Genomic DNA, 22,641 nt, shown 5'->3' on the forward strand with positions numbered 1-22,641 from the left:
ACAGGGTACTCGATGTACCGAGAGCTGCCCCTACAACAAGTACTCTACAAGGTGTCAATTGCCCGCCTGGTGGAGGGGGGACAGCCCAGGAGACAACAGACCGGGGTGTGGCCTAGAGCCTCCCCCAATTTTTTTTCAATCGATGAACTTTTTGGTGGGCCGGTTGTTCAACAATCGACTCCTCCCTCGTCGTCGGCTACAGTCGTTGTTACCTATTCGTACGGGCCATCCGCACGTCTGGTTGGAACCTAGCTCCGTCTCTCTTCTAATCCTTCCCATTGTTTCTTGCTGGTAGGCAGAACGGAATTACAATCTAGGCCTTCATATTCATAGACTTTCCGGCCACTTTCTTCTGCCTCCATCATCCTCCTCCTCCATCCTCTCCATCCTCCCCCTCCTTCATCTTCTTTCCTACCTCCCCGCCAGCTGCACTCTTCAGCTTGGGAGTTTCTTGCGACGGTTCCATATTCTTTTACGTTGGGGTTAAGCGGGCCCCCGGTATAATCACCGTCAATTCGACCATCCTCTCGCACCAATTCTAGGTTGCGATAGCCAATTCGGCCTTTTTCGAGATACCCTTTCTTTCACCTCCCCACGACCTAATACCGCCAAAATGCGTCCCGAAGTCGAGCAGGAGCTCGCTCACACGCTGCTCGTTGAGTTGCTCGCATACCAATTTGCTTCTCCCGTTAGATGGATTGAGACCCAGGATGTGTTCCTCGGTGAGAGGACCGCCGAGCGAGTCGTGGAAATCGGTCCTGCCGACACCCTTGGTGTCATGGCCAAGCGAACTCTGAAGTCCAAGTACGAGGCTTACGATGCCGCCAAGTCCGTTCAGCGAAATATCCTCTGCTACAACAAGGACGCCAAGGAGATCTACTACGATGTTGATCCCGTAGAAGAGGAGCCCGAGCCTGCTGCTGCTTCGTCCAGCGATGCTCCTGCCTCTGCTCCTACGGCCGGAGCTGCTGCTCCCGCCGCTGCCGCAGCTCCCGCCCCTAGCTCCGGTCCCGTTGCCCAAGTTGCCGATGAGCCTGTTCAGGCTGTTGACATCGTCCGCGCCCTCATTGCGCAAAAGCTCAAGAAGCCTCTCCTCGAGGTTCCTCTCAGCAAGGCCATTAAGGACCTTGTCGGTGGTAAGTGGGACAAGATAACCCCTCTAATTGACAATATTTTAACGTTTGATGTTTCTAGGCAAGTCCACCCTACAGAACGAGATCCTCGGTGATCTAGGCAAAGAATTCGGTTCAACCCCTGAGAAGCCCGAAGACACACCGCTTGATGAGCTTGGTGCCTCCATGCAGGCCACTTTCGATGGCAACCTGGGCAAGCAATCGTTGTCCTTGATCGCCCGACTTATCTCCTCAAAGATGCCTGGTGGCTTCAACATCACAGCGGCCCGAAAATACCTCGAGTCTCGATGGGGTCTTGGACCCGGCCGACAAGATGGTGCTCTGCTCCTCGCCCTCACAATGGAGCCTCCCGCCCGATTGGGCTCTGAGGGCGATGCCAAGGGCTTCTTCGACAGCGTTGCCAACAAGTATGCCACAAATGCTGGTATCAGCCTGTCTACAGCTGCTGCTGCTGGCCCTGCCGGTGGTGCTAGCGGTGGCATGATGATGGACCCTGCTGCCATTGATGCCCTTACTAAGGACCAGCGTGCTCTCTTCAAGCAACAACTCGAGCTCCTCGCCCGATACCTCAAGATTGACCTCCGAGAGGGCGAGAAGGCTCACATCAACTCTCAAAAGTCCGAAAAGGTCTTACAAGCCCAGCTCGATCTCTGGACTGCTGAGCATGGTGACTTCTATGCTTCCGGTATCGAGCCTGTCTTCACTCCCCTCAAGGCCCGAACCTACGACTCCTCCTGGAACTGGGCTCGTCAAGACGCCCTCAGCATGTACTTTGACATCATTTTTGGTCGTCTCCAGGCCGTCGATCGTGAGATCGTCAGCCAGTGCATCCGCCTTATGAACCGTTCCAACCCTAAGCTTCTCGAGTTTATGCAGTACCACATCGACAACTGCCCCACCGAGCGAGGAGAAACTTACAAGCTTGCCAAGGAGCTTGGGCAGCAGCTTATTGAGAACATTCAAGATGTTCTAAATGTCGCTCCTGTCTACAAGGACGTCGCTGTCCCTACTGGCCCTAGGACCACTGTCGATGCACGAGGTAACCTCAACTACGAGGAAGTCCCCCGTGCCAGCTGCCGCAAGCTGGAACACTATGTTCAGCAAATGGCCGAGGGTGGTAAGATCTCTGAGTACGGTAACCGCACCAAGGTTCAGAGCGATCTTTCCCGCATCTACAAACTTATCAAGCAGCAGCACAAGCTGTCCAAGACTTCTCAGCTTGAGATCAAGAGCTTGTATGGTGATGTCCTCCGATCACTTGCCATGAACGAGAGCCAGATTCTTCCCAAGGACAACAAGGGACGAAAGGTTCTTAAGAACAGCCAGAGCAAGGGCAAGGTTGAGACCATTCCCTTCCTTCACCTCAAGAAGAAGGGTCTCCACGGCTGGGACTACAGCAAGAAGCTTACTGGCGTGTACTTGAACTGCCTGGAGGATGCTGCTAAGTCTGGTGTCACATTCCAGGACAAGCACGTTCTCATGACTGGTGCCGGTGCCGGTTCTATCGGTGCTGAGGTTCTTCAGGGTCTTGTCAGCGGTGGTGCCAAGGTTATCGTTACCACCAGCCGCTTCTCCCGTGAGGTCACTGAGTACTACCAGGCTATGTACACCCGCTACGGTTCTCGTGGCTCTCAGATTGTTGTTGTTCCCTTCAACCAAGGTAGCAAGCAAGATGTTGAGGCTTTGGTCGAGTACATATACGACACCAAGGAGGGTCTCGGCTGGGATCTCGACTTCATTGTTCCTTTCGCTGCCATTCCCGAGAACGGCCGTGAAATTGACAACATTGACTCCAAGTCTGAGCTCGCTCACCGCATCATGCTTACCAACCTTGTTCGTCTTCTCGGATGTGTCAAGGCCCAGAAGACTGAGCGTGGCTTCGAGACCCGACCTGCTCAAGTCGTCCTGCCTCTTTCTCCCAACCACGGTACCTTTGGTAACGATGGTCTCTACTCCGAGTCCAAGCTCGGTCTTGAGACTCTCTTCAACAGATGGCACTCCGAGAGCTGGGCCAACTACCTCACCATCTGCGGTGCTGTCATTGGCTGGACCCGAGGAACTGGTCTCATGTCTGGCAACAACATTGTTGCTGAGGGTGTTGAGGCTTTCGGCGTCCGCACTTTCTCTCAACAGGAGATGGCTTTCAACCTTCTCGGTCTTATGTCCCCCACTCTGGTTGACTTGTGCCAGAACGAGCCTGTCTTTGCTGATCTCAACGGTGGTCTCCAGTTCATCCCTAACCTGAACGAGACCATGACCAAGCTTCGCAAGGATATCATGGAGACTAGCGAGGTCCGTCGTGCTGTTGCTAAGGAGAGCGCCATTGAGAACACCATTGTCAACGGTGCTGCTTCTGAGGTTCTCTACAAGAAGAAGACCATCGACCCTCGCGCCAACATCAAGTTTGACTTCCCTAAGCGCCCTGACTGGAAGACTGAGGTTGAGCCCCTCAACGACAACCTCAAGGGCATGGTCGATCTTGAGAAGGTTGTTGTTGTTACTGGTTTCGCCGAGGTTGGTCCCTGGGGTAACTCTCGTACCCGATGGGAGATGGAAGCCTACGGTGAATTCTCTCTTGAGGGTTGCGTCGAGATGGCTTGGATCATGGGTCTCATCAAGAACCACAACGGTCCTATCAAGGGCAAGCCCTACTCTGGCTGGGTTGATTCCAAGACAGGAGAGCCTGTTGACGACAAGGACGTTAAGCAGAAGTACGAGAAGTACGTTCTCGAGCACTCTGGTATCCGTCTGATCGAGCCTGAGCTGTTCGATGGATATGACCCCAACAGGAAGCAGCTTCTCCACGAGGTTGTCATTGAGGAGGACCTCGAGCCCTTTGAGTCTTCCAAGGAGACCGCCGAGGAGTTCAAGCGTGAGCACGGTGACAAGGTCGAGGTCTTTGAGATCCCTGACAGCGGCGAGTACATCATCCGTCTCAGGAAGGGTGCCTCTCTCTGGATCCCCAAGGCCCTTCGCTTTGACCGCCTTGTTGCTGGACAGATCCCCACCGGCTGGGACCCCAAGCGATACGGTGTTCCTGACGACATCGTCTCTCAGGTCGACCCCGTTACCCTGTTCCTCCTCGTTTCCACTGCCGAGGCTCTTCTGTCTTCTGGTATCACTGATCCTTATGAGTTCTACAAGTACGTCCACGTTTCCGAGGTTGGTAACTGTGTTGGTTCCGGTATGGGTGGTGCTGCTGCTCTCCGAGACATGCACCGCACTCGCTTCCTCGACCAGCCTGTACAGAACGACATTCTCCAGGAGTCTTTCATCAACACCATGGCTGCCTGGGTTAACATGTTGTTGATGTCTTCTTCCGGACCTATCAAGACCCCCGTCGGTGCTTGTGCTACTGCTGTCGAGTCCATCGACACTGGTTACGAGACCATCATGGAGGGTAAGGCTCGCGTCTGTTTCGTTGGTGGTTTCGACGATCTCGGTGAGGAAGGCTCTTACGAGTTTGCCAACATGAAGGCCACTAGCAACACTGTCGACGAGTTTGCTCATGGACGTACCCCCAAGGAGATGTCTCGTCCTACCACCACTACCCGAAACGGATTCATGGAGTCCCAGGGTTGTGGTATCCAGATCATCATGACTGCCAAGCTTGCCCTTGACATGGGTGTCCCCATTCATGGTATCATCGCGCTTACTACTACCGCCTCTGACAAGATTGGTCGCTCCGTTCCTGCTCCCGGACAGGGTGTTCTCACTACTGCTCGTGAGAACCCTGGCAAGTTCCCTTCGCCTCTGCTTGATATCAACTACCGCCGTCGCCAGATTGAGCGCCGCAAGAAGACCATCAAGCAGTGGCAGGAGTCTGAGCTTGAGTACGTCCACGACGAGATTGACGCCATGAAGTCTCAGGGTGCCACTTTCGACGAGAAGGAGTACGCTCAGGACCGCTTCGCTCACATTGAGAGAGAGGCTGCTCGCCAAGAGAAGGAACTCCTCCGCAGCATGGGCAACAACTTCTGGAAGAGCGATCCCAGCATCGCTCCTCTCCGTGGTGCCCTTGCCACTTGGGGTCTTACTGTTGACGATATCGGTGTCGCTTCTTTCCACGGAACCTCCACCAAGGCCAACGACAAGAACGAGTCCAACGTTATCTGCCAGCAGCTTCGCCACCTCGGCCGCAAGAAGGGCAACGCCGTTTTGGGTATCTTCCAGAAGTACCTTACCGGTCACCCCAAGGGTGCTGCAGGTGCTTGGATGATGAACGGATGTCTCCAGGTCCTCGACACTGGTCTTGTTCCTGGTAACCGCAACGCCGATAACGTTGATCCTGTCATGGAGCAATATGACCTCATTGTCTACCCCAGCCGAAGCATCCAGACTGATGGTGTCAAGGCCTTCTCCGTCACCTCTTTCGGTTTCGGTCAGAAGGGTGCTCAGGCTATTGGTATCCACCCCAAGTACCTGTTTGCTACTCTCGATGAGAAGACCTACACTGAGTACTGCGCCAAGGTCGATGCCCGTCAGAAGAAGGCCTACCGCTACTTCCACGATGGCTTCATCAACAACAAGCTGTTCGTTGCCAAGAACAACTCTCCTTACGCTGACGACCAGCTCAGCAAGGTTCTGCTGAACCCTGATGCCCGTGTCACTGAGGACAAGAAGTCTTCTGAGCTCAAGTATAGCCCTGACTTCATGAAGCGATCTGAGAAGGTCGTTTCTTCTACCAAGGCCAAGGAGACCGAGCAGGTCATGGAGGCACTTGCTCTCAAGGTTGCCAATAAGAACAGCCAGGTCGGCGTTGATGTTGAGGACATTTCTGCCGTCAACATTGGCAATGACACCTTTATTGAGCGAAACTTCACTGCCAACGAGATCTCGTACTGTCGCCAGGCCCCTAGCCCTCAGAGCTCTTTCGCTGGTCGCTGGAGTGCCAAGGAGGCTGTCTTCAAGTCTTTGGGTGTTGCCAGCCAAGGTGCTGGTGCCGCTATGAAGGACATTGAGATCGTCAAGGGCGAGAATGGTGCTCCCACTGTTTCTGTAAGTTGATTCCTTATTACAAAGAAAACACGACGCTAACAAATCTCCAGCTTCATGGCGATGCTGCCGCTGCTGCTCAAAAGGCCGGTGTCAAGGACATTACCCTGTCCATCTCACACTCTGATAGCCAGGCTATCGCCGTGGCTGTTGCCAACTTTTAGATGCATACAACAAGTAGAAGGAGGAGGGATTTGTACATGTTTGGTTTGGGCTTGGTAATGGGCGTTTGATGAAGATGTATTTCGATATGATGCCTTGCGCTTTTGATGATATATGCCGGTGGCCATAGTCGATTGTACTGGGCCTATGTTGCTGATAGAACTCGATGTGAATTACATCGAGTAACGTTTTACGCATAAAATAGACAATTCCGTTAAATTTACCATAAATTATGGAAACCAGTGAGTTATTACTGTGTTGTGGTACGTAGTAGGCCCAAATCAGGAAAGGTTATCTCGTCGATTGGTGTCATAGTATGGAAATTCAGCGAATAAGTATCTACTATGGAACCTATGCTGGTGTAGTTTCAAGGGGGCAATAGAGGTTATCCGCATTCATCATATGTATACCTATATAAACTGCCATGGAGACCAGCTTAAATTACTTGAGGATCAGGAGCCTTGGCTGATGGTAAACTTAGACATGCACTCTAATCTCGCAATAGTAGACATTATGCGGCATTATTGGTTTGCGGAATTGCTGCCTCTTCTGGTTCGTTTTGACTTCATTCCGAATCGATGTATCTCGTTCGTGAAGCAACCTGAAAGCTGGTAGCTGGTAGCTGGAATGTGTATGTGGTAACCACAGAGGACTGGACTTCTCCTCTTTTTGGTTTTTGCTACCATAGACTCCCTTAGACTCCCTTGTATCCTGGTGCGAGGTGCTTGAGATCTATGGCAAACAGGTCTGAATGCGCAAGGTATCGTCGTGAAATTCGTAATTCAGCTTATTGACCTCGTCCCCGGCCTCTGCCTCTGCCTCCACGACCACGGCCGCGGTCACCGCCTCGTCCACTGTGGTCTCCTCTTGAGCCTCCTCCTCGTCCGCCTCGGAAACCGCCTTGCTGGCCCTTCTGCGATTCGCTAACCTGGTCGATAATCTCGTCGGGTACTCTCAGGTATTTGATCTACTGCTTGTCAGCTTCTCCCATCTTGGCCAGTATGTATCTGATCGCCTGGACGTACGTTGTTTCCCTTGACATAGACCTCCGGTAATCGCACGAATCTGTCGCCCTCCTGTTTTTAACCTATCAGCATTTCCCCCAAACAAAAGCGATCGAGGCTGTGGGCGAGGAGCGCATACCGGGCTTGTCTGCACGACCTCCTTGAGTGTGAGGTTCATCCATGTATCGCAGGAAACCAGGTGACCGTTGAGTGTCTCTCCGTTCTTGAGTTCGACCAGCATGGGGTGGCCTTGGGCGGCGTTAAGTAAACCGAGGGGTAGCTATTCCATGTTAGTTTTCAGTATAAGTAAGTTGAGTCTTGGACAGGAGAGCCAGGTTTCAGATTGATCAAATCGCTCTTGCTATCAGTGCTAATAACAATGTGTGGACGTACCATTTTGTCGGTTGTTGCGCCTGTAGCTATCTATGTGGTGTATGATGCGCTTGCTAGAAACCCAAGGTTGAGAATGGAACGAACAGCTCGGTGGAGCGCGGCTGTTGGGTGAGCTACAAGGTGAGAGCGTCTGTGAGCGGCTAAGGCCTCGAGAGTTGCATAGCCCCGCTTTAAGGTTGCTCTGGCGGCTATTTTGAGAATACGGAAGAGTCAAACTAAGAAAACTAATTAATTCATTGAACTCATCCTCGACATTAACGACGCAGTCGCGTAGCCAATATGCCCTGCCTGCAATTGGCACAGAATGGTCTCAGGCGGTGCCTCTGGACAGGGAGTCACAAGTGTGTTTTACCCAGGGTATTTAATGCTTCGATCCAAAGACAGGCTCTAAACCAAAAACTTCAGAGCGCAAACCTAACTCAATGGCGGAGATTTGGGACCAGCAATGCTGAAGATCCAGTAACTGAAGATCAGGTGCAAGCCTTGAGTTCTTTTCATGAGAATTTTGAAGACCGGCGTGGATACGAAGAAAAGAAGCAAGAAAAAAAACATCAGCTGCAATCTAAAACGGACAAAAATATTACGGCAAAGTCTCCAAACCCTGCTCTTGATCAAATGTTACCAGACCTGGAACATGTTTCAACGCAGGACCTGATTGATGCCCTCATGAGATTGCGGGCATCACCGTCAAGTGAATATGCCCCGTTTGTAAAGAACAAGTTCCAGAGAACTATTCATATTGTCAAGTATCTGCTTAAACATCGACAACATCCTCTCAATCCACTAATCTACGAGAGCATGATGTCTGCTATGGCTTATCCCGATGGCTCGAGTCAAGGAGTTCGCAGATTATTAGAAGATATGCGCGAGCAAAATGTTCCGCTCACTGCGGAGATATGCTATCTTGCTCTTCAAGCTCTCACTGTCCACCCCGAACATTTACTGCGAGAGAAGGTTGTGAAACTGTTGGACGACTATTGGTTCGAGCTCACACAATCTGCCAAACAGAACATTGCTCTGGCAATGCTTCGAGAGGGCCAACACGAACTGGCCATGGATAAGCTTAACGAACTGTTGGATGGCCCTGACCAGGTCGACCTTTGGGTCTATGACATTTTTATTCTGGAACTCGGCAGAGTGGGCTTTGAAGACGACATGCTTCGTCTGCTCAAGAAAAGGAAACATGCTCGGGGTACCGATGCCCCTTTCAGAAATATTCAACTGATGGCTTTGGACATGTTCAGTCAGGCATTTCATTACGCAGGAACACTCTATTTGTGGGATGAGGTTGTCAAAACTTCAATCCACAACCCATCTAACGGCACCCTTGAAACCATTCTGGCGACTGCCGCGAGACACGGCGACACTGAGCTGGCCAGCCAAGCTCTTGCGAAGCTGTCGAGTCGTGGAAAGCTCTCCCAGCATCACCACGATGCTGTTATCGAGGGTTATGCCAACGCTGAGGACATCGTGGATGCGTTCTCTGCGTTGAACGTGCTACAGAAAACTGGGTGGCTCGAAGACCAAGGAACAACACGGCCTCTCTACAAGGCTTTGCTCAGGAACCGGGATCTTATTGACACCGCAGCCTCCACCATAGATACTATGAACAAGGAGGGTCCTGTGCCTTTAGATGCGGTCATGGTTACAGTCGAGGCCATGGCTAAAACCCGAACTTCGGAGGCTGCCATGCCACTCTTTCGCAATGCATACCTCCTTAGCGGCAGAAGCCCCCGGTTCAGTAATATTGGACATCTAGTCAAGCACAGCGTCAAAACGGAAACAAAGTATGAGCTTGCAAAGATGTGCTACGTCGAACTATCCAAAACCAAGATCCCGACCACGCCGGCATCAGAAAGCGACCAGGCTGTTGCGCCCAGTGAGCCCATGTCTGATAAAACTACTTCCGAAAAAGAAACCAATATCGAAACTACAGCTCCCAAGACATGGTTGGAGCGTGAGAATGCAATGGCGGCACTCAACGTGATAATACCAGTCTGTGCAGAGGTAGGCGACTTTGAGCTAGCATTTAAGCTTATTGGCTATGCCAAGGCTGCAGTACCGCAATACATCCAGCTCGAAGGTGGTGGAAGAAGGCCCGACTCAACACTATGGCGATCTTCTGAATGGGTCGAACCATTTGTCAAGATGGCTCTAGATGCGGAGGATTCTAGGGTGTGGGATATCATAGACGAACTGGACCAGGGTACCGACACACCAGCTTTGATGATACACAAGGAACTTCAAAGACGACGCATCAAGAAGCGTGCTGGGCAGCGAGGAGCTTGGTGAGAGGCCCTCGATGGATTCACAGCAAAGACAACAAGAATACGGCATATTTCCCGTCGCAGACGAATGAGATTGTCTGGAGAGTCGACAAGACAAGACTACCATGCCACAGCATCCAACCACTTGCCCTCGCTCTCGCTTTGCGTCATAGCCAGTCAGGCCAGATCAGCATCATCTAGTGAGCCTGTGATGTTTGGCCTTTTACTAGCGTAACGAGATACGCCATGTTGTCGCGCCCTTCGTCTGGCGAACCAACTACCGTGGACAGATGAGCATCGGTGACGCGACGAACATAATAATAAGACCTCCCTTCTGCTTCACAGGGTAGCTATGAGGCCCTGAGTTTTAGCGGTAGCGCGGTCTATATTCTTCTAGTAAGCAGGGTCCCGAGGTATCCGGGCACTTGGAATGCTAGCACGGGCAAAGTTTGGGCAGGAGGGTCAGAAGTTAAACGGTTTAGAAGCTTGAATAGCATAGGTATCAACGATTGTACATTAGAATTTCCATGTGATGACATGTGCATTATTGGAGTAGGGTTCGTTACTACTGTTGTTTGCGGCAATGGACTGGAAGATGAGGAATATCATGTGAAAAGGAGGATTTATCAGATGAGCCGCTATTGTATATATGCCAAGATGCAATAACTACGGTGTAATTTGTAGCAGTTTAACTCCCGGGACTCGGCATTGAAGCTCGACCGTAAGTAAGCCTCAAGTCACAACAAGCGACTCAGAACCGGGGAGACGTCACACCGAGGGTGATTAATCCAGGGGATTAGTGATCTCTAATTGGCTGATCTGTACGATACACATCCCGAGACTATGGTGCGATTGCTAAGCTTTATCGAGTCTTAACTGAGTTAGTCTCTAGACAGCGGAGCGACCAGCCTCTTTTGTGTCTGTTAGTGCTGATAACGCTTGTCATTGCATATGAGAAGCAGATGGAATCAAAGACAAATCGCAGAGTTTTTACTCGTTTAGCATGAGGAGTAAAGTGAGTTGGCAGATTCAAAAGTGCAGCTTAGGTGAGAAATAAGAGACAAAAGGGAAGACAAAAAACAATTCGTCTATCAGGCCAAGTGTAAGCAGACCAGACGGAATGTGTTACAGTAAACTTATTAGTGCTCACAGATTTATACTAGAAAACATCCGCGTATCCGTATCTTGAATGACGACATGTAGATTGGGAATTGTCAATCTTGCAGTGTTGTAAAGCACTGTAGATAGTCAATGAGTGGGTGGTCATCTCTGTTAAATCTTACGACACTTGTCCAAGATCTACAGTCAAGGGTTATCATCCCGGCGATAACTCTAAACACCTTTCCATGCGAGACTGCAGATCTTGGTCCAGAGTCAGCCCTAAAGTCCGCTAGGTCCAGACTCTGGTCCATCACGAATGAGTAACTCTTGATTACTACGTTCCATATTCCAGTTAGGTTAGCTTCAACTGGAGACAGTTGCAGTCATAGTATAATAAAAACTCGATGGAACTGGGAGTAGACCGAGTACCGAGCATGATTGTCAGCGGCGATTGGTAATAATCATGTCTGTTAGCCCGAAGTGGCTTGCATCGACCTTGCTTGTCTCATTGCTGTTGGACTTGGCAAGACACACATAATATTACTAACTAAATCCGAGATTTGAGAGCTTGAGCTTGCTAAGCTCCGTGGAATATCTATCTTTCACCTTTTGTAAGGGAGGGGGGCCGATGGGATAAGGAGTATAAGATGGATTGCATGTCTCTCATCTCCATCATGTTATATCTCAATCATCAAGAATAAGGTTAAAATAGAGCTTCTCATACCTCTATATCTCTTAAAAGTTCCCTGATATCCTTACATTAATAAGAAGCTATACCCAACTCACAATGTCAGACATCATTAGAGATGCTCCCCTGGGGCAGCTCATCCGCTTCGTCACTCGCAACAAATATCTCCAATACCCTGAAGAGAAGCCCGACTTTAAGCTTCCCGAAGCCTGGGACATGGTCATTAACAATCCAAACGCCATTATCGATGAGAACTCTACTGCCAATAACAACGGCCCCCTTACAGGCACAGCCCTCGCTTCCTCTGCCTCTTCCACCGTCGCAGCAACTGAAGATCCCAAGGCAAAGGGCGAGACAGACAAAGAAACCGAAGATGTCGAACGCGCCGATTCAGTCCCCGTGAGACTGCATCGCTCTAGATCACCTCAAGAGACACAGGCTTACACCATAGATCGTCTGGAAGCCGACGAGGAGCACGATGTTGAAAAAGTAAAGTCTATTCCCGTCGTGCCAAAGCGTACCAAGGATGGGCATATCCTCGTGGATTGGTACTACAGCGACGATAACGAGAACCCTCACAATTGGACCAACAACAGACGACTCGGCGTCGCCCTGATAATCTGCCTCTACACCTTTGTCGTCTATACTTCATCAGCCATCTATACCTCCTCGACAGAAGGTGTCATGCGCGCCTTTGGCGTAAGTCAGCTCAAGGCTACGCTAGGTCTTTCTCTCTATGTTCTCGGCTACGGCACTGGACCTCTCTTGTTCTCACCTCTGAGTGAGATCCCTCGCATCGGTCGTAACCCCGTTTACATCGTCACCATGTTCCTCTTTGTCATCATCTCCATTCCTACGGCGCTGGTCAAGAACTATCCCGGCCTTATGGTTCTTCGATTCCTCCAAGGTTTCTTTGGTTCGCCTTGTTTGGCTTCCGGTGGTGCTTCACTCGGTGATATCTACAGTTTCATGGCTCTCCCTTATGCCATGATGGCTTGGGTCGCTGCTGCTTATTGTGGACGTAAGTATCTCCTTTGATATTTCCCAAGCTACATCACCAACTAACTCTTTACAGCTGCACTCGGTCCTCTTCTCAGTGGTTTTGCGGTCCCTGTCAAGGGTTGGCGCTGGTCTCTGTATGAAAGTATCTGGGCCTCTGCCCCTATCTTCATTCTCATGTTCCTCCTCCTCCCCGAGACAAGCGGTGCAAACATCCTCCTCCGCCGTGCTGAGCGTCTCCGTAAACTCACAGGAAACCAGCGCTTCATGTCACAGAGTGAGGTCGATCAGCGCCACATGAAGGTTTCCGCCATCGCTCTTGATGCCCTTATCAAGCCCATGGAGATCACCATTAAGGATCCAGCTGTTCTGTTTGTGCAGATCTACACTGCCATCATCTATGGAATCTACTATTCCTGTAAGTCTACTTACTTCTGAACAACGAGATTTGGTAGCCTAACTATTTCCTAGTCTTTGAAGTCTTCCCTCGCGTCTACCCTGTCTACTATAACATGAACCTGGGTGAAATCGGTCTCGTCTTCCTTTGTGTCCTTGTCTCATGTATGATCGGTGTTGGAGTCTACCTCGCTTACCTCTACTTCTACATGGATCCTCGCATCGCCAAGCGCGGCTGGCCCATTCAAGAAGCCCGTCTCGTCCCAGCTCTTCCGGCCTCTATTGGACCTACTATCGGCTTGTTCCTCTTCGCCTGGACAGCTCGAGCCTCGATCCACTGGATCGTGCCAACCATTGGTATCACCATCTACGGTGCCACCGTCTTCATTGTCATGCAGTGTATCTTTGTCTACATTCCCCTGAGCTATCCCACGTACGCTGCCAGTCTCTTTGCTGCAAATGACTTCTTCCGCAGCGCTCTTGCTTGCGGTAGCGTCCTCTTTGCGCAGCCCCTATTCGACAACCTCGGCGTTGACAAGGGCACGAGTCTGCTTGGTGGTTTGAGTGTCATTGGTATCATCGGTATCTGGTTGCTGTACTTTTACGGTGCCAAGCTGCGCTCACTCAGCAAGTTTGCTGTCTACGATCATGTTGAGTAAATGGCACACGATGCTTTTGTCCATATAATACCTCTTTTGAAACGCTTTGGATGATATAACGATAGATTGGAAGGACTAATATGATGGAAATACCACGGAATATGGAGCAGTGCATGCATTCGTTTGTTTGTTTTAGGGCCGGAATTAATAAAGTTAATTATTACAATTCGCTTCTCGGATTATGGAATGCCAAGTGCGGTGAAAAGCTCTGTTTATCAATGCTCAGCTATCTATATAGTGTGCATGGGGGTATCTTCAGGCACGAGTGCATAAATTTGAAATGCATTCGCACACCAGCCAGGAGGCTATCCGCTCAATAAACACATGTTGTCAAACCCGCCCAAAACAATTGTCGATCCCATTTGTGAACCTGTAGATAAAGAAGATGCAATTATGCTTTCAGGCATTACCGATCCCTAAACGCCTGACCATGGCTCATAATTATAGCCAGATGATTGACCCCCGGCATGCATGGAGGGGTTGTGCGAGTTTTGGAAGTACCAGCTCGGTGGTTGCTGCTGCTGCTGCTGCTGCTGCTGGTTGGATGTTTGACCTTGTTGGTTCTGATGTGTTGAACCCGAATATGCTGGATAATTTGCTTGTTGCTGCTGGCTGTAAGAGTTGCTGCTGCCATGAGCATGCTGCGGCTGTTGTTGCGGCGGCGGCTGTTGCTGTGTACCCGGACGCATCTTAAAGTTCTGGCCAGAAGCTGATGCCGGCTTGGCAGCTGATGTCTGCGCATAGACGTTTGGTGTTTGGTACGAAGAATTGGTACTGTATGAACGATCATTCCGGCTCGATGAACCAGACCACTGGTTTGCAGTCGAAGGCTTGCTTTGATAAGATGTGCTCATAGTGGTCGGTGCTGCCGAAGCTGCCGACATAGCTGCCTGGTGGCCTGCCGCAGTATTGGTTCCGCTGTATCGCCCATAGTCATTATAGCCAGAGCCGCTGGGCATGTGTGATGATGTATCGTAGTGAGCACTTGGTCCTGCGGTTCGCTGTTGACTCATGTCAACAGGAGGAGGCTGGTAGCCCCTTGCCTGATCTGTGACCGGTGTTCTGGAATGGCTTCGCTGACCCGTTCTAGAAGTTGTGCGAGGGACCGCAACTTGCTGGTATGGAGACTTGCGGGCCTGTGCCATCATGGCTGCTGCTGCAACTGGTGACTGACGTGCTTGAGCCTGAACGTGAGCCTGGACCTGGGCCTGTTGCATGGCTGTACTGGCCATTGCTGCTGCTTGTTGGGCTGAATCGTTCGACAGGCTCTTGTTCTTCTGTCGGCTTCTTTGACTGTGTCGTGTATCGTATGACATTTGTGGCGAGACAGTTGCCATGGTCGTCGCAGGCATTGCAGACATCGTCGTGTTAGGGCTTTGCCCCCAGTCCGATGGCTGCGAGTTTGTGGTGGACGCACTCTGTGTGTTTGGGTGAGGAGGCTCGGACGGAAGACTTCGTCTTGCCTTGCTGCTATCACTTGCACCGCTGCCAAAGGCGGTCCAGCGTCTTGTCTCGGAAGGGGCAATAGTTCCAGCTGGTGCTGGAACGGGAGGTGGCGGGTGATGGACTGGTTGTGTTGCTTCAGGCAGAGCGTGAGAATAGTTATCTCTCTGCGAAGCTGCCGTAGTCAACGGTTGTAAGTTGGTAGGGTAAGAATTAGCCTGTGGCATGGCTAAGCTTGAAGTTGATTGATAATAACTGTTCTGTGCAGCGTGGGTGGTCGTGTCTGTATTAGTGACCATGTTTCCGATGTTCATCTGTGGATACGAGTAATCTTGAGAAACAGTTTGCTGATCGTCGTCATCCCCTTCCTCGTCACCATCTGCTTCAGCGTCTTCAGCATCTTCCTGACGCTCTTGCTGTTGCTCTACTTCTTCCTCTTCCTCTTCCTCTTCCTCTTCCTCTTCCTCTTCTTCTTCGTCGTCGTCAATGACAATTTCCTCCGACTTTTTGGTCTTCTTTCCTTTGTTTCGTGGTTTCTGAGGTGCATACTCACATGCAGTCCCATGATTTGAACACTCAGTGCAAGTTGGTCTCTCCCTTGGACACTTTTTGACGTTAGCTCGATGATGGATAACGGTGGAACGCGAGACACTTACCTTGGTCTTTCGTCCTTTACACGGGAAGCAAGCTGTTCTCGACTTGCCCATTTTCCTCGCTTTCCGCTTAGGGGACGAGGTATCATCGGGGGTCTGAGACAATGCTTGTGCCTCAGAATCAGTGTTTGGGCTGCCCTGGGCGCCAGACTGTGGCACTAGTTCCTTGGTGGTCCTAGGTCCGGTTGAACTTTGGGTGCTTTGCGGAGTAGAAGCGCTTGCCTGAGCTGAGCCCTCCCGGTTGCCAGGATGGACAATCCGGAGACGCTCCGCGCCATACTTAACAAGCATGTTCAATGACTCCCGCTGCAGTTCGGGTGCTTGATTAGAGAAGATCCCGAATTGCTCAGGTGACAAAGTAGTGGGATCTACACCGGCATTGCTGAGCATTGCCGTTGCTGCCTCCCGCCGGCGTGTTGCTTCGGCTGCTGAAACGTTCACCGGGAAAGTGACGGAGCCAGGTTGGCCGCCTGTTTGTTGAGGTCCAGTTCCGTTTGTAGCTCCTGGCGCATCTCCCATCAATTCCTGGGGGTATTCATTGAAGCCTTGCTGTCCATTTTCGTCCGGCGCTTGTCCGCCGTTTATGTAGGCCAAATTTGTTTGCCCATTGACCGCTGGCGCTCCAGGATAATCCGGGGGAATCATGGGGCCGTCAGTTGCTTCGGACTGAGATGCGTCACTGTTCTTCTTTTTCCGCTTTCGGGGGTTTCCATTCTCGTCCTGCGCCTTGACCGAATCCCGCTTCTTTCGCTCCTTCTTGCCCTTCTTGCCCTTCTTGTCCTTCTTGTCCTTCTTCTCTCCTCTGGGCTTCTTTGGTGTCTTTTCTTTGGCCTTTTGTTGCTGTTCTTGTAGTTTCTGTGCACCTGGGCCTAGTTGGCGCGGTGGCGGCTTAAAGTGCGCAGCAAGTTCGGCGACTGTTTTATGTAGAGGCGTATGGTCATATTTGATCGTGATGGAACGAGTGCTGCGGTTGAAGGCAATGACGATGAATCCTCGACAGTCAAACGCAGGTCGTGCTATTTCATGATGAGCTTTCGGAAATGAATGCGGCCTGGAAATCAACTTACTGTGCAGAGTCGGGTCGGGCTCTCTCTGACTGAACTCGCCTACTATTGTCTTCGATGGATTTTTGGCGGTTTGTCGACTCCAATGCTGGAATGAATCCTTGCACAAATACGTAAAGGTCCATCCTTGTGCTCCTCTAGACACCTCTCGGACGATCCAAATACTTCCGTCTGCTGAACTGATTGTTGAAATAATATGTTTGGCGACTGACCTTTGAAGTGCTGGGTCGTCTTGGGGCTGATTCATGATCGTGTCGTTCGCGAAAACAACGCGCGATGGCTGCCCCGCATCTTGATCACCATTCACTCCTGTTGATTGCGCTCCTTCCGCCGAGGTATTAAGATTATTTGGATTATCATGGGTTCCGTTCTCCAGCTCTGACATAGTCAATTGAAACCGGACCGTGGCCCTCAACTCTGTAGTAATCGCAACATGTTCGGCTCGTGTGGATGTCACCTTGGCATTTAGGATACCTCGCAGCTGATTCTGTAGCTGCTCAACCGAATCGCATTGCGAATTATTTGACACAGTTGTTGTTTGCGCGCCTCCAAAACCTAAACTCGCGAGGAAATCGGCCATAACGGGGCTGGTGTTGGCGCGGTGCCCGTGATTCGGATGGTGTCGCACTCGACGTAGAAGCCGAGAAAGATAGTCGTCCGCCCAGGGCTCCTTCTGGGGCGATGGATCTGTGCGCGCCGGAGATGGGAGATGCTGACGGTATCGACATCCAGCGCCAGTGTCTGGTGTTTGCGGGCTCGCGAACAACTGAGTGGGTGCCGATGATGAAAATGCCACTGATTTGACGGATGAGGTAGGGTGCTATTTAGCTGCGTTAGCTATGTAGCTCTATGGGTCTGCCTGCACGGGATTGCGACTGGCCCGGGCAGTTGAAGAAAGTCTCACAGAAGGGCTGTGTGCACGGACGTCTGTCACAGGGGACATGTCCTGACTGCTACTGCTGTCCTCGCGTGCAGCCCACTGAAAATTACTTGGGCTTCGACAGCTAGTAGACGCTGAAGGTGGCGTGTGCATAAGAGCTGATGGAGCTTTCGTCACGTCCATCTTCACGTCTTCATAACAACAATATCTGACAAAAAGGTGCTTGAAAAAACATATACACTCATGTATGAATAAGTTGAAGCTTACAGAAGGGCGCACATTTTAGAATGCTGCGGTAAAGCTAAAAGAATGATGTGAAACGATAAAATGCTAAAAAATAGGCAGCTCGATATTGAATGTAAGTCATTCACACTCACACTTTCACTTTCACTTTCGCTTTCATATAACAAGCGAGAACAATGATATTTCCTTGAATACCTATGCCTAACACTCCACTCAGTAGAATATATGGTATTCGGCTCGCAGGATCCTTGCTGAAAGTCACCACAAACGCCAATGCACGCAACACACAACTAGGTAGGTAGACAATCCGCGCTCTCATGAGTTTTCTTCCACCCATTGTTCAACCCTCTCAATCAAATCCATTTTCCTGCCAGCCGTACTCATGCCCTTGGTAGCAAGCAAGTCCTTGAGCTGAACCACCGTCATTTTGTTAATGCTGCCACTATCGATTGCTGCCTTCAACTGCTCCATGTTGAAGGAAGAACCAGACGCCTTCTCCGACGTTCCTCTTGATTTCTTTGATGGCCTTTCCACATCCTCATCGTCTGTTTCACGTTTGGTCGCCTTGCTGTTCGCAACTCTGCCTGCTTCTTGTGCTAGGCCTTCGGACCAGTCTTCCAAGTAACCACCTGCGCGTTTGCTGATGGCTTTATACTTGGGCTCTGTTGCATCATCCGCCTTTTCGGGCACTTCTTCTTCCAGCGCTAGGGCCTGGAGGATTCTGTAATGCCATTGCAAAGCTGGATTAGGGTATTTCGATGGGTTATACATGGCCTTGGGCAGTTGGAGCTGCTGAACAATGGTTCTCATTTGTGTTGTAAGCTCGTCGGAGCTCCGCAGCACGTCACTTGGAGGGTTGATGTTTCGCAAATCATCCAGGAATGGCAGAGGGTAGATCCAGAGACCGGCAGGCAGGTAAGGGGTGCCTGAGTCGTCATCGGACCGCTCTCTAGACGGTATGATAGCGGCCAGCATCGGTTGCGCATTGGCACGGGTGATACACCAAGCGATGCCCATCTTGTCGTCCTTGAGCAGCTTCTGCCAAAGCGCTGTAAAAACTCGGCTTGAGCCAACATAGTCTTCTTCACTTGGAAAGATGAAAGTAGACTTCTTGGTACTGGCCCATATGGGAAGCGAGCTGCGGGGCTTGAAGCCAATGATGCGTATAATGGGCGATCCGAAGTCCTTCAACGACTTTTGTTCGTCAGGGGTAAAGTAGACATACTCGCCCCCAAACTTGTAGGCCTTCTTTATCTGTCCCTTTTGAACTGCCATGGTACTATCCTCTGAGATGCGTGTGGTTTCGCCTGTAGCAATTTGCGGCTTTTCACCATCCAACCAGATGTAGCAAGTTCGGGCTGGAACTTGACGGTGCACGATATTGTACCCCTTGACGGAGATCCGGAATCCAGGCGCGATCTCGAATGGTAGATTTGAGAACAAAGCTCGTTTTGCCGTTTGTTTCGAGTTAACGTTTGAGATCAGGGAGTTGAGCAAAGTCAATCCGTCTCCCGATTTTGATGTTCGAACCTCAGACATGTTCGCTTCTCCGACAGGGTCTCGATAGATTATATCATCGTAGAACTTGTGTACGTTAAAACTGTCGTCTCCCCTGGTAATGGGGAACAGATCTATCATGATTCCGAGGTCGTAGAGATCCTTGGCTCGAACAGCCGCAGCAGACTTGGCTTGTTTATCTGAAGCATGGGGATCGGCATTGTCAGTCACAATGAACAAACGACGACTTCCGAAATTTGCCGCTTTGGTCGTAAAGATTTGATTCGCGCAGAACAGCACGTTGGACATGATGACGGGTTCATTCGAAGGTGTCAACACCTCATCTTCATCTTCACCTTCCTCGACCAGGGCCTTTAGAGCCTTGACGTCTTCACCCGCAGGAACGTCAAGATCAGTGAACAGGTAGCAGTGCGGATAGCCCAAGCCATTTCGGCCATCACTTGAGTCTTGGAACTTGGACTTCTCGGTACCGAACAGAAGAATACCCATCATGTCCTTGGGGTTGGAGATGATGCGCTGCTCCATCAGGTGGTAGGCGCATTTTAAAGCCGCCTGTACAGGGCTGTCGCGATCTGCCTTCTTGGAATCTGAAGGTGGTGGCGACTCCAACATGGACTTGCTCACATCTATCGCGAGCAAGACAGCGTCCTTCTGTGCCTTGTAGCTCTAAGTGGAGTGGATCAGTATGAAGTTGAGATGGGATAGCAGAGACTCAACCAACTCACATTTTCGTCAATCTCTTGCTCCCCTTCATCTTCGTCTTCTTTTCGCCAATCTTGTTTATCGGCCATTTTTGATGAGATCTTTGTTGTTTACTAAAGATTGGTTGATCTCATTGCGCGGGTCAGCTCGACTTTAAGAGCTGGTGGTTGATCTCATGTTAGTGGGCCATAGCTTTAGGCAAACGCGAGTTGGGTGACAAGGGTCGACGCGCTGCCTGGCGCGAGATCACGTGACATAGTGCTGATGAATTGGATTGGATTACGAACTCGGCAATTGGCTGAGACATTGTCTCCAATGGCGGTACCTTCCTCACCGCGGGATTTCCGCGGGTACCGTATGTCACTTTTAGATGGAAGGCCTCAGCGAAAATTCGATATGATGCGCTGCAGACGATCCCGGAGTCCATGGAGATGCATGCATCATCGCCGCCCACTTAAGTTGCATGTAACATCGGCAATATTCCTAACACCCTCAGGTGTCTCATGATTCCAAACTTTCCCAACACTTTCAATTGAAGAATTGCTTCCTTTTTCTTTCTTCTGTACTTTATCTTTTAAAAGTCTACGATAATCTATTTACAATGGCTTTCAGAATATCTACAAGCCAGCTCTGCAGGAGCGTTTCACAGGCCAGTTCGCATCGTCTTGCGCTACCCCAGATCGCTACTCAAAGGCGGTATCTGGCCACTACTGTCCATCCTGTCACCCAAGATGCGACCGGATCCAAGGGCCCTACAGCTATGGTCTTCCTCAACATGGGAGGACCTTCGACTACTGACGAGGTTGGCAGCTTTTTGAGTCGTCTTTTTGTAGGTCATCGTCAACGAGTTGGCTTCTCCGGGTTCCCGTATACTGACAATTGTCACAGGCTGATGGTGACCTGATCCCCCTTGGTCCCCTACAAAACTACCTCGGTCCTTTGATTTCGAAGCGTCGAACACCCAAAATCATCAAGCAATACTCTGCAATCGGAGGAGGATCCCCAATCCGCAAGTGGTCTGAATACCAAAACGCCGAGATGTGCAAGATCTTGGACAAGATCTCACCAGAGACTGCACCTCACAAGCCATACGTCGCTTTCCGATATGCGGATCCATTGACTGAGGAGATGTATGAGCAGCTGCTGAAGGACGGGTTTGGTAACGGCAAGGGCGGTCGCGCTGTCGCATTCACACAATACCCTCAGTACTCCTGCTCGACAACAGGTAGCAGTTTGAATGAGCTGTGGAAATGGAGGCACAGACTCGAGGGCAAGACCAACAAGGAGTCCGGCGACGGTACTATCACATGGAGTGTAATTGACCGCTGGCCCAACCACAGCGGCTTGGTCGAGGCGTTTGCGCAAAACATTGAGGCCAAGCTTGCAGAGTACCCTGAGGAGCGAAGAAAGGATGCTGTGCTGCTCTTCTCCGCTCACAGTCTGCCCATGTCTGTTGTCAACAGAGGTTCGTACACCCGTTGCTTATCTTCGCAATAAATGCTAACAAATGACAGGCGATCCTTACCCGGCTGAGGTTGCGGCAACTGTCTATGCTGTCATGCAGAGACTTGGCTTTTCCAACCCCTACCGACTCTGCTGGCAGTCTCAGGTCGGCCCGTCTGCTTGGTTGGGACCCCAGACCTCGGACAGCGTGGAACATTACGTCTCCAAGGGTCAGAAGGACCTCGTGCTTATCCCCATCGCTTTCACCTCCGACCATATCGAAACTCTCTACGAGTTGGACCAGGAGGTCATTGCCGACAGCGGCAGTCCCGAGACCGTCAAGCGAGTTGAATCACTCAACGGCAGTCCTGTGTTCATTGAAGCTCTTGCCGACATTGCCAAGAAACATCTCGCTGAGAACCAGGCCTGCTCGAAGCAAATGGGTCTCCGATGCCCTGGTTGCAAGAGCGAAAGATGTGCTGAGTCAAAGCGATTCTTTGCTAGCCAGCAGGCTGGCCTAGCATAAAATTATTGTATGTTATTGTACGAACATTGTTGAGGGATGCGTCCAGGCAGTATAACGACAGTGTATGATACCTTTATAGGAGACGGGGATGTGGCATGTAATCAAAAAGAGGCACCAAGACATTCGAGGTTGCTGCGAGACATATAAGATAGGCGATTTTATAGATACCACATTCTACTTGGCAAAATTACTCTCTTCTTTACCTTTAGTCTTGACTTTATTTACCTTAGGGCCATGAGAAAGCACCTACTTCCACGTATAATGAAGCGTGAGGGCTTCGAAAATGTTGTACACCAGCTCCAACTAAGATCTTCCACTAACGTGAAGATATGATAATCAAGAAAGTGCACTAAGAAGGGAGGACCATTCGGA

The 22,641-nt window shown here is 50.7% G+C and overlaps 7 protein-coding genes across 7 annotated transcripts; 4 read left to right on the forward strand and 3 right to left on the reverse strand.

The window, feature by feature from the left end:
• Positions 1-613: 613 nt before the first annotated feature.
• On the forward strand, positions 614-6,292 carry FSST1_011036 (trifunctional fatty acid synthase subunit FAS2; the record flags this gene model as incomplete). Its single annotated transcript, XM_083234129.1, has 3 exons — positions 614-1,136; positions 1,195-6,131; positions 6,182-6,292. 3 exons carry the CDS (start codon positions 614-616, stop codon positions 6,290-6,292), a joined length of 5,571 nt encoding a protein of 1,856 aa, XP_083080732.1.
• A 692-nt stretch (positions 6,293-6,984) lies between these two features.
• Positions 6,985-7,690, reverse strand: FSST1_011037 (U6 snRNA-associated Sm-like protein LSm4; the record flags this gene model as incomplete). Its single annotated transcript, XM_083234130.1, has 5 exons — positions 6,985-7,037; positions 7,086-7,257; positions 7,316-7,366; positions 7,434-7,574; positions 7,688-7,690. The coding sequence occupies 5 exons, from the start codon at positions 7,688-7,690 to the stop codon at positions 6,985-6,987; spliced, it is 420 nt and encodes a 139-aa protein (XP_083080733.1).
• Positions 7,691-7,966: 276 nt separating this feature from the next.
• On the forward strand, positions 7,967-9,979 carry FSST1_011038 (uncharacterized protein; the record flags this gene model as incomplete). Its single annotated transcript, XM_083234131.1, has 1 exon — positions 7,967-9,979. The coding sequence occupies one exon, from the start codon at positions 7,967-7,969 to the stop codon at positions 9,977-9,979; it is 2,013 nt and encodes a 670-aa protein (XP_083080734.1).
• A 1,863-nt stretch (positions 9,980-11,842) lies between these two features.
• FSST1_011039 (major facilitator superfamily domain-containing protein) lies at positions 11,843-13,797 on the forward strand (the record flags this gene model as incomplete). The annotated part of the gene is made up of 3 exons (XM_083234132.1): positions 11,843-12,764; positions 12,819-13,160; positions 13,214-13,797. The coding sequence occupies 3 exons, from the start codon at positions 11,843-11,845 to the stop codon at positions 13,795-13,797; spliced, it is 1,848 nt and encodes a 615-aa protein (XP_083080735.1).
• A 416-nt stretch (positions 13,798-14,213) lies between these two features.
• Positions 14,214-18,020, reverse strand: FSST1_011040 (uncharacterized protein; the record flags this gene model as incomplete). The annotated part of the gene is made up of 3 exons (XM_083234133.1): positions 14,214-15,845; positions 15,897-17,777; positions 17,862-18,020. The coding sequence occupies 3 exons, from the start codon at positions 18,018-18,020 to the stop codon at positions 14,214-14,216; spliced, it is 3,672 nt and encodes a 1,223-aa protein (XP_083080736.1).
• Positions 18,021-18,395: 375 nt separating this feature from the next.
• FSST1_011041 (KU70 family ATP-dependent DNA helicase II subunit) lies at positions 18,396-20,389 on the reverse strand (the record flags this gene model as incomplete). The annotated part of the gene is made up of 2 exons (XM_083234134.1): positions 18,396-20,264; positions 20,324-20,389. 2 exons carry the CDS (start codon positions 20,387-20,389, stop codon positions 18,396-18,398), a joined length of 1,935 nt encoding a protein of 644 aa, XP_083080737.1.
• Positions 20,390-20,901: 512 nt separating this feature from the next.
• FSST1_011042 (ferrochelatase HEM15) lies at positions 20,902-22,269 on the forward strand (the record flags this gene model as incomplete). Its single annotated transcript, XM_083234136.1, has 3 exons — positions 20,902-21,129; positions 21,189-21,765; positions 21,815-22,269. The coding sequence occupies 3 exons, from the start codon at positions 20,902-20,904 to the stop codon at positions 22,267-22,269; spliced, it is 1,260 nt and encodes a 419-aa protein (XP_083080738.1).
• Between the last annotated feature and the right edge of the window lie 372 nt (positions 22,270-22,641).

This window comes from Fusarium sambucinum, chromosome III, assembly GCF_050947815.1.
Source record: "Fusarium sambucinum isolate potato_lamoka chromosome III, whole genome shotgun sequence".
Taxonomy (NCBI): domain Eukaryota; kingdom Fungi; phylum Ascomycota; class Sordariomycetes; order Hypocreales; family Nectriaceae; genus Fusarium; species Fusarium sambucinum.